General features: G+C 58.3%; 2 protein-coding genes across 2 annotated transcripts; one reads left to right on the top strand and one right to left on the bottom strand.

The window, feature by feature from the left end:
* Window positions 1-216: 216 nt before the first annotated feature.
* Window positions 217-3,452, bottom strand: VOLCADRAFT_121229 (uncharacterized protein). The gene is made up of 7 exons (XM_002953856.1): window positions 3,259-3,452; window positions 3,093-3,170; window positions 2,538-2,634; window positions 1,824-1,986; window positions 1,391-1,577; window positions 1,041-1,211; window positions 217-511 (listed from the first exon to the last, which is right to left on the bottom strand). The coding sequence occupies exons 1-7, from the start codon at window positions 3,378-3,380 to the stop codon at window positions 445-447; spliced, it is 885 nt and encodes a 294-aa protein (XP_002953902.1). The 5' UTR covers window positions 3,381-3,452; the 3' UTR covers window positions 217-444.
* A 2,457-nt stretch (window positions 3,453-5,909) lies between these two features.
* Window positions 5,910-12,609, top strand: VOLCADRAFT_40708 (uncharacterized protein; the record flags this gene model as incomplete). Its single annotated transcript, XM_002953937.1, has 13 exons — window positions 5,910-6,143; window positions 6,838-6,996; window positions 7,335-7,536; window positions 7,911-8,084; window positions 8,543-8,779; window positions 9,088-9,179; window positions 9,486-9,608; window positions 10,134-10,322; window positions 10,729-10,887; window positions 11,207-11,406; window positions 11,775-11,919; window positions 12,310-12,393; window positions 12,577-12,609. Coding segments are annotated over 13 exons (2,031 nt in total), but the record flags the coding sequence as incomplete, so codon positions are not given.
* Window positions 12,610-12,645: the final 36 nt, after the last annotated feature.

Here is a 12,645-nt window from a genome sequence, read left to right as displayed (position 1 = left end):
TCTCCAGCCTGGCCACATTCTCTTCCTCGCAAACGTACTTGGGCACCTTACAATCCAACACCATACGTGCTTTGGAAACGCGGGCAGCTGCTTCACAAGGACCCCCCTATTTTGTAGGTATACATTCTGTAATCGAAATGAATACACTCAGTACGTACACCTTGATCTTAAACGAACGTTATCAGTATTCGTGAAAATCATGTATCTATTCACATTACCGTAATTTTGTTACAATATATATATTAAAAATTTCGTGAACAAGTATGACGAGCACATGTATGATGCAAAGTGTATAAAAAATGGCGATGCTGTACCACAGCTTCTTAGACCAAGAAGATGGATTGCCAGCTAGCAGACCTTTCCGTCATGTATCATCAGCATCATCATGGCAGAGGAAGACGGCCCATGTGCCCCATCATCAAATCCTTGTCCATGTCAACTTCATCACGGGCCCATGTTCATCAGCGCATCATGCCGTGCGAGGACCATCTCTTGCGACAGGACGTTGGACCTGCGAGGACGGGGATCGGCGAAGAGACTGCACTACGCCAAGACGTACAGACCGGCACTAGTAACACCAGCATATGTAGCGCAGGAACTTCCAGGCAGACTACCCTGATGCCGCTGCGCCGGATCTAAAGCCCTTGACATAACCCTTGCCATTGTAACATCCCTAAATTTGTAGAACCCTATAGCCCCCTGCCCCTTAATGAACGTGCTGCAGGCCTAACCCCATCGCAACCCGCCATGGTCACTGTCTACAGAGGCAGAAGAGCGGTGTAGAGCCACGGCGTCCCCAAGAGGCAAGCAGGGCCGTAACCTTGCAGCCGCCTTGTTGTCTCGTCCTGTAAGCCGCACAAATGTTACGTCTCCACCTTTGCCCTGCATTCATTCCCTGCAGATCAACACGCCACGGAGATCTCAAACGCCATCTCACGACGCAGCGCGTGCAACAACCTTGAAAGCAGCACTGACAACGCCACGCTAGAGTGCGCCCCTTGAATCCCAGAGCCCAACGTCCTAGGCCCGGAACCCCTTACCGGTTCGGTGTCGGGCTCCTTGCATCCGGCGAGCGGGCCAGCTCCCTGCCGCTATCCCTCCTGCCTTGATCTGGTGACCGTTCCCGGTCCCGGCCACGGTCGTCCCGGATTTCCCGGTCTCGAGTGTCGTTATTAACGTTGGGCGGCGGGGAGCGGCTACGGCTCACGGACCTGGGGGTAAAAAGAGCAAGTAATGATGGAAACAACAGAAGCGCTTTGAGCAGCAGGTGACACTTGACTCGGTCCGCAGGCACACCGCAGAAACGGTTGGCTGCGCGTTAGAAGGCATTACCCCGTTCAGAGGTCTCAGCCGTCCGTAGCCCACGCGTACCCCCTCCCTCGCATCTCACCTGTCCCGGCGAGGGCTGCGGCGCGGAGACCGGCTGCGGCCACGTCGCGGGCTGCGACTATGCCGTCGGCTGTCTCGGTCCCGGTCACGCTCCTTGCCCCGGTAGTCCCGGTCCCGGTCCCTGTCTCGGTAGTCCCGGTCCCGATCGCGGTAGTCCCGATCGCGGTCACGATAGTCCCGGTCACGACCTTTTAGCAGTGAAAAGGCCAGAACGCATATTGTTTCCTGCTACCTCTCGGCCAGTTCATTACCAACAGGTTTAGGGGCATTTAAAGTAGGCATGCCTGCATTCATGTTGGTCACTGCAGGAATGTACTGGGAAGTACATCCTTGCAAGGAAATGCTAAGGACAGCACGTATGTAGCTTTTAATGGCAAGAGGCTATCCTATTACAGCACAATTTGCATCCACACTTTGCCCGCTGATTCACTCACCGTAGTCGTAGTCCCGGTATCCCCGGTCCCGGTGGTCCCGATCATAGCCGCCGCCGCGGCTACTTCCATAGCCGCCCCCACTGCCGCTGTGGTAACCACCGCTGCCCCCATTGCGGTAGTCTTCCGGCCGCTTCCGGCCGTGTTGGGCAAATTGGACCGAAATCTGTGAACAAAGACAAGGTACGATGGTAGTGGCGGTGCACATGGCAGATTAATCAACCACGGATGTGATCGCCTCATGTCAGCGTTTCTGCCCCCTCATTGCTGCTTTGCAGAAGCAACTCAGGTGGTACGCTTTACACACTCATGAGTTGCCACGCAGTAGATGTCCACGAAGGACAGAAAACAAGGAAAGGTAAACCTTTCGTGGTTTATGCATTGATGCCACGCCTGATAGTGCGAAGGCCAATTATTCACTTGTGCCAGAAGCCACAGATGGAAAGCTTGATTTAGCATTTCCTGTACCTGAACACTCCGTCACCGGCCCTTCCCGCGCACTCGCCTCTCCAATTTCCATCATGGCCCCGGACATACCCCTCCATCTCGTGCATGCAATTCCGCTACGGCTCGCAGCCCTGGCTTTCTTCCCTGTCACCGAAACTCCGTATCATCCCACAGGCCAGCGGCACGCTTTTCTGCCGGCGCAACAGCAAGGCTAGCCCGCCTCGACAAACGCGTCGGTTGAATTATATCCCCGGATGACCCCAAACGCACCACGCGTCCTGCTAAAGTGGACCCGTCCAGCGAGTGGCGCGCCTCCTCCGCATCCTTGGGGTCAGAGAACTCGACAAACCCTAAGCCCCGAGGATCCCTGCAGCAAGCAAGGATTTGACAAGCAATCGACCAGCCGGATAGGGGCGTACGTGTGAAGGGCAATCTAGTGGCAGGGATAAGGGCATGACAACTGACCTTCACGGTCTCCAATTTCAGCAAGGGACACAAGACAAGGGACGCCAAATGAAGTGGCAAGCACGCGGCCACCTTAAACTTTTGTACGCCGTACAAAACAGGTTGCGGGGCTGAGGCCGCCGGGCCGAGGTCCGCCCGGATAACTTTAAAACTCAACATGGAAGTCAGAGATGCAATTGACATTCGAAACACCTGGGGTGGGCTGGAAAAAGTTACCATTAGGCCGACCTTTCAGTACCGGTAAGACTTTCTAGGCAGGTGCTTTGAGGATCAACTCCTTAGATTGTACTTGTCGAAAGCAACAATCATTGGTTGACGGTCACAGACAGACGGGTCAGAGCGGGTTCAAAACAGTCCTACCCTGTGTAAAAGTCCTTCGGCAAATAGATGTCCCGAATGGGCCCGAACCGCTCTGTTGTATGGCGTAAGTCATCAGCACTGCATGCATGATACAAAGGAAAGAGTCAAACTGGAGCGAAAGCCAACAACAACTTTGGCGGCTATAACGGGCGATAGAGTGCCTCACGTCGTGGTCTTTGACAGGTTACGAAACAAAAGGGATGTCCTGAGGTCCCTTTCACGCCGCATACCGCCAGTCGGGCGAGCTCTAGGACTATATGAGCGGGAACGACTTCGTGAACGGGGCATGAAGACTGCTAATCCCCCTTATGAATCACGGACGCTAATATGGGGTAAAACCATCAACGTGAAGGCTATGTTTTGCGATTTCTGTGCCTAAAAGTCGGCCGGGACTTAGGTTACCCCTGAGCGTCATGGTAGTTGGACGCTCGTATCACTCTGCATGGCCCCGCCCACCATGACGCGTTAAACCGGCCTGACCATATAGTTACTAACACGACGTGCTCGATCTGTACTTAATCTGAATTTATTGTGCGAGTTAACGGTTGTGTGGTTCCCGGCAGGGCAACAGCAATTCAGTGTGCTACTGTCGAATTAGAACTTCGTCGCGTAAATCACATATGATGCTGGGAGACTTTTTCACTTTAGGGCCACAGCAATGTCGGCCGGGACGGCCGGGCTGAGCGAGTGATGCGCCGTTACCCCGTGCGCTGTCAGAGCCAGTCGGTGACCAGCCACAACTGTTGCGTGTTCCCTGATCCTCTGGTCGACATGTCTTATGGTGTGGTTCCTGCCGGATGCTCTGTGCTGGATGGCTCTGCGCGGCTTCGGCAAGCCGACGACCCCGAGCTACACAGCCTGCTTTCGGTAAGCCATCGAGCTGACCACTGCCCCCACTTTGCATGGTGCTACACACCTCCCAGGACCCTCCTAGCGTCGCTCCCCTCTTACCTCATCTGGATCATGCAGAGACATGGGTACTAGGGTACCCCCTGTCCCACGACCTTAGTCCGGCTCCTTGCATAATCCACATGATTACCACCTTAATGTTAACAGGGAGCTCAGCGTCAGCGTTGCTTCTGCGTATGTACTCTCACTGGGGTTTTGTTATCGCCACTGGGCGCTCAGTGATCTACCTCCTCGACAGTCCCGAACACACTAGGTAAAAAAAACATGTACTCTACCGCATACGGACACGCTCGCGTATCATGTTGTATGGGGACTGGATGCACCGCCAAACCACGGCCGCCCGGCCTGGCCCGTGGCGTCTCCTCGTGCGCCCCGAGGCCGCCGTGGATTGCCGAAGGGGAATCCGCACGGCGGTGATACACATTCTGGCAGGAATACCCCTGCAATCGGAGCCCGGCCCGGGGGTCCCACCGGGACCTTCCTGCGACTGGACCTCACCTGACCCGCTTTGGGTCGTTGAAGCTGTTAATGGCCAGGCAGGAGCTGGGGTAGTGGTTAATGTCTGAAGGTTATGGCAGCCAGGGTAATTCCCGGCGTTGTCATCCCAAAGCCTTGCCTTTCAGCGTAATCAAAACAAGGCCAGTGCCGTGGCCCCAGCCCCAAACGGGCTAACACGCATGTCCCCGTTCCTTTACGCGGGAATTTCTACAGCCTCCGTCGCATTTACACCCATGTCACTGCAGAAGGACCGTGCGGACGGGAGGGACGGAGGGCTTCGGTTGGATGGGAATATGTCATCAGGCGGGGCAACAGGGGGAGGCGGTGGTGGTGGCGGCAGTACGGACAGCCGCGGCCAGCGGAGTTACGAAAGCCTGGATTACGAGGAGTACGATGACACGGTGTTTCGTGCGGACCAGGCAGCAAGCTCGTCCCTGGACAGCTTGCTGGTTAGCGCCAACAAATACTTGGTGTGCTTTGCCATCGGTGGGTCGTGGACAGGGTGGCTGGGCGGAAGCCAGGCAGGAGCTGGGCTGGCCCGAATGTGTGCTGTTCGGGGGGCTTGAAGGCTGTTCGGGGGGCTTGAAGGCTGTGCTGGATGATGACTACCGGATCACGACCGAGGGCAATGCGCGTTGTGGGCTGTGGGGCAGGGGCTCATGCGTGGGTCTGCGCGGTGCGGGACCCGAGCGGGGGTTCCGGACGTGCCTTGCATTTGCAGGGTAGAGTGGGTTTAGCCATGAATTCTCTTCAAGCGTAAGTGCTGAGCGCTGAGGACGTCGCTGGACGCAGGGGGCCTGCAGGGCCAAACGGGCTTCTCTGTGGTAGTGACACAGGTTGGCAAAGCCTGGTGCGTGCATGGCCATTAGGATTCTCGGGGGAAATTTCCCAAGTTGGCGAACAACATCAACCTCCGGCGTCCGAATAGCTTGGAGGACTTGAGCACTGAGCAGTGAGAGTCATGGGGCGCGGCGCCAAGAGGAAGAACGCACATGTAACGCGTCCATGCGGGGACATGAGGAACTTTGACACTTTGGCAGCCATTGCCACCACACCTGCCGCCACACATGGCGGCGATCACTGCCATCTTCGGTGCCTATGTTTTTCATGGAACCGACCTCAACCAAGGCAACCATCATCCCGCCCAGCACCTGCACTGTCCAAGTGGAAAACACAGCCTCAGTCGGCTGCCAGCAGCCGCAGCCGCAGTCAGCCGTCGTCGGTCGGTCGCAGCCTCAGTTGGTCGCCTGCCGCAAAATGCACATGCTTGCGGAGTTGTGATGGTGTGCAAGGCGTCTACTCTGCTGCCGCAAGGTGCAGCTGCATGCAGCCGCTGCACACGCACTCTACCAGGCTCCATTCCCCCTGCGCCTTTCGACGCCGCTCTCTCCTCCGATTGTCTGCCTCGCCTTCATGGTCTCTGCAGGCGTCGCCACGGCGCTGGCGGCCTTTGCCGTAAACCTGAGCGTGGAAAACATCAGCGGCTTCAAGTTTTGGGCAACACTGACCATCATGGAGGGTGGTAACCTGTTGGGCTCCTTCCTGGCGTACGTGGCCATGAATGCCGCGCTGGTGACGGCGTCGGTGGCCATCACGCTGTACGTGGGCCCGGCGGCGGCGGGCTCGGGCATACCAGACGTCAAGGTGCGGAGAAAGGGATGATGAAAGAGTCGGATGGACACAGGCATAAATGGAATTGTTACGGGTGGGGAGAGGAGCTCGGAGGCAGCGGCTGGTGTGGGAGAAGGATGGGGCCCGCCGGCGGGGGCGGGGAACGCCTGGCGTTACGTTTCGGTATGGGTGGCTGGGGAATCTTGGAGGAAAAGTCTAAGTCATGTTTCATGTGGGCAGGGCCGAATCCGGGGTTATGTAGCCAAGCGGCCCCAGTCCTCTTTTCCTGTTCAGACGTGGGTCGAAACCTGCAATTTGCGAAGCGGTGGCTGTGATGCGTGAGGGTATAGGCCAGGAGGATTGGGAAAAGGATGGATGTGGTCTGTCCCGAGGGGCATAAGGGTGGTGCGGTATCCTGGGGGGAAATAAGCGGGACGCCAAGTAGTTTGGCCAACCAGCGACCATGAAAGTGAGTATATTTGTGTGCAAAACTGTTCATATGGTTAAGGTCAGTGCAGGACATGAAACGGCGAACCCCACACCGGGGTCTTACGACTCAGGTGTAGTCCCTACCGCCGCATCTCAGCCGCGGCCCCTGTCCATTTTTATCCCGCCTCAGAGCGCAACACTGACCCCGTGTCCTCGTCGTAACTCCCCTCCTTTGTCCAACGCCGGTACCCCGGCTCGCGACCTCTTCCTTGTCTGGGCCCCACCGGTCCACATGTAGGCGTACCTTAACGGCGTGGATGTGCCGTACATCTTCCACTTTAACACCCTAGTTGCCAAAGTGGTGGGCGCCGTGGGCAGTGTGGCTGGTGGGCTTGCCATCGGAAAGGAGGGTCCGTTCGTGCATGCGGGCGCGGCCATTGCAGCGATTGTCAGCCAGGTGCGGGATGGGGATCAGCGTGAAGTTGGGGGCTTGGCGGGCGATGTGGTGGGGCCGTTACCGCCCGATTGCAGCTGGCCAAGCGGCGGCTCCGTGGGGCCCTGGGTGGTCGGGTAACAGCATGGTTGTGGTCCATGTGCCACCGTCAGAGCACGTGCCACCGCGCCCAGGGACCACTGAGGCGTGCATTGGCACGGCCTGGCAAGGTGATGGCGAGGCAACGCCGCCGTGTCTGGCTGCAGCTGATGCATGGCAACCCTCCTCGCACCATCCTTCCTCACATGGCCCAACCCGTGACCCCTACCCGGGTCCGCTTGCTGCTCGCCCCGCAACACCAGGGCGGCTCGGGCTCGGCGAGGCTGGGCTGGATGCGGCACTTTTGGAACGACCGCGACCGTTACGATATGGTGGCGTGTGGGACCGCCGCCGGTGTGGCCGCCGCCTTCCGCTCCCCGGTAGGCGGTGTGCTGTTTGCTCTGGAGGAGATGACCAGCTGGTGGAAGAACCAGATGCTGTGGCTAGCCTTCTTCACAACGGCAGGTCAGGCCGGGCCGGCTGGACCGCTTTGCGTGCCAGGGATGGGCTGGTTTGGGATGGTTGGGTGACGGAGAATGGAGGGGGGTGCCCAGGGTTTGCTGGGAGGGTTTGGGCTGCCGCAGGGCCAGTGTTTGGGACGTAGAGGGTCCCCTTTTTGAGGCACTTGGACTGCTACATGTTCACTGGATATGATCTTAGGCATGGTTGTGCAGAGGTAGCGAGGTCCTACAGTTTTGCTCGGGTTCCCAGGTGGGGTTGACTAGGATCCCTTGTCACCGCATGGCCGGACTCCTCATCGTTTCCATGATTCTTACTCCCCCACTCTCGTCCGCTGCCCTCCCGCCCTGTCCACCGACACCTGCGTATCCCCGCTGCAGTGGTTTCGGTGGCCATCCGGGTGCTGATGAAGGCGTGCAGCTCCAACGGCTGCGGCTTCTTTGGGAGCGGCGGATTCATTATTTTTGAAATCCAGGAGGGGCAGGACACGTATGAGTTTTTTGAGCTGTTGCCCATGCTGCTACTGGGGGTGCTGGGCGGGTTGCTGGGCTCAGGTGGGTGTTAGTTGGGGTCTGGGTGGGTTGGGGTGGAAGCAAGTGAAAGGATGACCTCGCACCGTTAGAGAATCGGGCACCCAGACAACAACAGCAAGGGTGTTCCGTACGGGCCTTCCCACCACGATAGCGGCAGTACCGGTTGCGGAATTCCACTAGCGTGCTGGTGGATGCAGCTGCCACAGCCTTCGTTTTCACACGCCTGCCTGCCACTAGGCCCCTCTCATCCTCATTACCCGCGCTACACCTTTTTCCTGGACACCATGAGCTGCACAAGGCCCTACCCACGCAACTCGATCGGGGCCCCCACGGTATGTACGTTATCCCTTCACCTCTTCCCTCCCACTCCCGTTTTTTTACTTCTGCCACGCTTCTACCGCTTCCGTCTTGCCCGGGTGCCTGCGTTTCCTAACCATATCCACCTGCCCCGCGGTCGGCCCCCTCCCCATCCCACATAGGCTTCATCGCCATGAATGCTCGTCTGAGCGAGTGGCGCAAGCGCAATCTGGCTCCGCTGGGTCGGCGAGGTCGGCTGCTGGAGGGCCTGGCCATCAGTGTGCTCACCTCCACACTATCCTTCATGGTGCCCCTGCTGGTCGCCTGTACGGCCTGCCCGCCAGGCTCAGAGGGCGCATGTCCGCGGACCGACAACCTGCACTCGGGCAACTTTGTCAAGTTTGGGTGCAGGTGCGCCGGTTACTACGGAGCAGGCGGGAGTTGTGTCTAGGTAGCCCAGCGGAGCGGTGTTTGGCAGCCGCCAGCAAGGCGATGCTTAGGGAATCCATGGGAAGGGATTTTTTTGTCGTTATTGCCATTTTGTTTTCTGCCATGCCGAAATCGAACTATGTACCGACCACACAGGTTTCGAGGGCTTTCCGTCGGGTTCCCCCTCGGTCCCGTACCTGACTGCGCACATTTGATCCGCACCACCACGCCTCCTTCCTCAGCCTCCACCTCCACGTCCACTCATTCCGTTCGTTTGGCAGGGACGTTGCGGGACGAGGAGCTTACAACGACCTGGCGACGTTGTTTTTCAACACACAGGACGACGCCATACGCAACCTGTTTTCATCCAAAACAAAGCGCGAATACACGGTGCGCGCAGGGCGCGGCGTGCACGGCACGATACCGTGCCTGGGACATACACCATCTGATAGCTTGTAAGAGAACATGGACGCGTCGCTGGCTAGGGCAACAATGGCCCTCGCTACATGGGGAATCCGCTACGGTCTTCACTCTACCCGATCCGAACAATCCTTACATGCATTGACTTCTGCGCACGTCTTATGCACGTCCTGGTTGGTTCCATTGTGTGCTTGCATACGTGTGCGAATCAACTAGTTGCTGAAATGGGTCCCTCACGCGTCATTCATCGTTCGTTGTCCGCTCGCGCGCACGTAGGTGTCCGCACTGCTCATCTTCTCGACCATCTTTTACTTCCTGGCCACGCTCACGTACGGCATCTTCGCACCCACGGGCCTCTTCGTGCCAAGCATCCTTTGCGGGGCGGCGTATGGCAGACTGGTACGGCGGGGCGCGTGCGGCACGGCTTCAGGCAGGAGGAAGCACGGCGATGGCGGGGCGGCGTGCGGCTCTTGCCCTCAACTCAGGGGTATACCATTGCAAAACCCATCGAGGCCAGGTCCCGCTAGCTGGCGGACGAGCTGCGCCACCTCAAGCAGCATGCTTATATTCTGCGTCACGTTACCCCTTTCTTTCCTCGGCTACATGCATTCCTGACGCCATACCCCGCCACGGGCTTGCTTGCGGGCCCTTGGCGGAGCGCACGCACCTGACTAAACCCGCGGCAAGCCTGGGGTCGTAACTTTGGATCCAGACTTCGGGCCTGCGCCGCGTCGGGCCCCCTTCCCTGCGCGCCTCATACGTCCAAGCATCTCAAGTTGCCCTTGCTTTTGGCCCTGCCTAGGCAACATCTCCCCTCTCCACTGACCTCACCACCATCCGCCTCCCCCTCCGTTCCACGTCCTTGCGTTTTTATGATTTCCAATTTCCGTTACCTTGTTTACCCGGCCGATCTCGTTCAACTAGGTGGGCATTTTCGTCGCGGACATGCATCCTGGGCACTACATCGATGAAGGCACCTACGCGTTGCTAGGCGCAGCGTCCTTCTTGGGTGGCGCTATGCGCCTGACAGTGTGCACGTGTGTCATGCTGCTGGAGCTCACCAATAACCTGGCGCTGCTGCCGCTCATCATGCTGGTGTTGCTGGTGGCAAAGGTAGGGTGGGCCGGGCAGGAGGTGTGGGGCAAAGGGCCAGGGTCTCAGGGCCGGATAGGGCACCGCTGATCCCTGTCACATGATGGCAGTGTCTCAGCGAGGAGGCCGGAACTGGGTAGGGAGGCCACAAGGGCAAGGAACGTGACCGCTTTTTCGCTCCCAGTGCCGCTGACAGTGCAGTACAGGGAAAGGCCAGCGCGCAGTACTCGTAAAAGCTTGTCGGAAAGGGCGCGCATGCGGACGTGGGGACGCATGGAAGTGGGTGGGTTATAGGGGAGGCTAGCCCTGGCATCCGTTATAGCATGCCTATGGCTGCCGCCGCGGCATAATTGTCACCCCTTCCAGTGTGCTTGTCTTCACGCGCATTTCGTCCTACCTACTCCCTGGCCCGCCTTGTTCTTGCTAGGCCGTGGGTGATGGCACCGGTATCAAGCCGGTGTACGAGGTGCAGATGTCGGTCAAGGGGCTGCCCTTTTTGCAGCCGCAGCCCGAGGCCTTCATGCGCCACATCACCGCCAAGGAGTGCTGCGGCCGGCCGCCCGTCACCTTCAGCAGGGTCGAGAAGGTGCGGTGTGCTGCTCTGTGACGAGATAAGGGGCTTGGGATCTGCATGAAGCTCGAGAAGGTCCGCAGGGTCGTTGGCCACGGGGTGCGGCCAAGGAAATAATAAGTTGTCCTCCATGTCCGCGCCCGCCCGCATCAAGTGCACAAATCTTAGTGTTGCCCGCACTCCATCCACTCCCTGGTATCCTGACACAAGACACGGCTGCCGCTCGGCTACCTTTCCGGCTCCACCGGTCCGTGGCGCTGCTGTTCATGCTGTCTCGCCAATCAGCCGAGCTGAGCCACCTGCAACCTACCCGCACAACTGTCCCTCCGCCCAGGTCCGGTCACTCGTAGAGACACTGCGCTCCAACCATCACAATGGCTTCCCTGTCATGGCCCACGGTGTGGATGGCGAGCGCCACATTTGTGGTGTCGTACTGCGTCAACAGTTGCTCACTCTGCTGGCCACTGGCAACCGCAGTATGCAAGCAACGCCGGCGATATCGGAAAACAGCAGTCGTGCAGCGCTGTCGTATAGGTAGGACAATCAGTTGGATGGATGAGACGGATGGGTTGGACGGGCAGCGCAGTGTGGGAGTTTATAGCGCCTTCCTTGCCTCCCAGGCTACAGGTCTGTTGGAGCCTCTTAGGAGGGCATTTCGGAAGGACAGCCAGGATATTCTCAGACGGCTTATGGCTGGTACCACCTGGCTGGCTGCCTGGGATCCACCTCCTACCTTTCTTTCCTGCCGCCTGTCCATATGAGACCTGTGACGTCTCTGGCACCTTGGCCAGCTTCACACACCATCAGCGGAATCCCTTCCCCTTGTGCAAATCGCTAAGTCCGGACACGTATCCTGGCCCTTGGTTCGTGCTTTTTGTACGGTGCTGCTGGGCCCTTTCCAGTGTGCCCGAGTTCTCCAAGCCCATGTCGGACCCGGTTCCCCGCTGCGACGAGGGAGTACTGGCACCCGGGGCGCTAAGCCCGGAGACGCTGGAAATGTACCTGGACCTAGGGCCCTTCCTCAACACTTCGTACCACGTCGTACAGGTACGCCGTATTGCACTGCGCTGTGCTGTGCTAGCGCTGAGCATCTTGGTGGCTTGGTTGTGTATCATGGCCGCAGCTATGTGACTGAAGATGCAGGGTTGCCATGTTGCCTACGTGACTGAAGATGCAGGTTTGGTCAACCTAGCCTGCTCTATCTCGACAGGATCCTGAGCAGCAGGCGGTGACCACATGTGCTTCGCATTCTTAGCTGTGGCACCTGTGGCTATGTTTTAAAAGGGGGTAGCGCACACGTAGGAGGCCAATGTCGCTGCGGCGGCTGATGATCCTGCACTCTTCTCACATCTTACTGCTGCTGCGGAGATACTGCTATATGCCCTTATGCCGTTCCTTCCCATGCTGTTGTCATTCTTGTCGTTTCTGCTAACCCAGGAGGACGCACCCCTGTCCAAGATTTATCAGCTGCTGCGGACGTTGGGGCTGCGCCATATTTGTGTCATCCCCAGGTGCGCTCTGGTGCCGGATATTCGTACTATCACCCCACGTCCCTAGGATTGACACCATATCTCAAAGCAGCATGCTGCTGCATCTTCGCGCGCTGCCCGTACCTTCGAGGCGCATGCAACAAAGGCAAACCAAGCACTCAGTCTTAATCTCGTCGTCGCCTCCCTCGGCGCACCTATGTGCAGGGCCCACGAGGTTGTAGGCATGATTACGCGGGCTGACCTGCTGCCTGATGCGTTGGAGCGCCGCTACAGCCACCTGCCT

The sequence above is a fragment of the Volvox carteri genome, assembly GCF_000143455.1.
Source record: "Volvox carteri f. nagariensis unplaced genomic scaffold VOLCAscaffold_39, whole genome shotgun sequence".
Taxonomy (NCBI): domain Eukaryota; kingdom Viridiplantae; phylum Chlorophyta; class Chlorophyceae; order Chlamydomonadales; family Volvocaceae; genus Volvox; species Volvox carteri.
The sequence above is the reverse complement of the archived record's forward strand: the minus strand, read 5'-3'. Positions and strand labels throughout refer to the sequence as shown.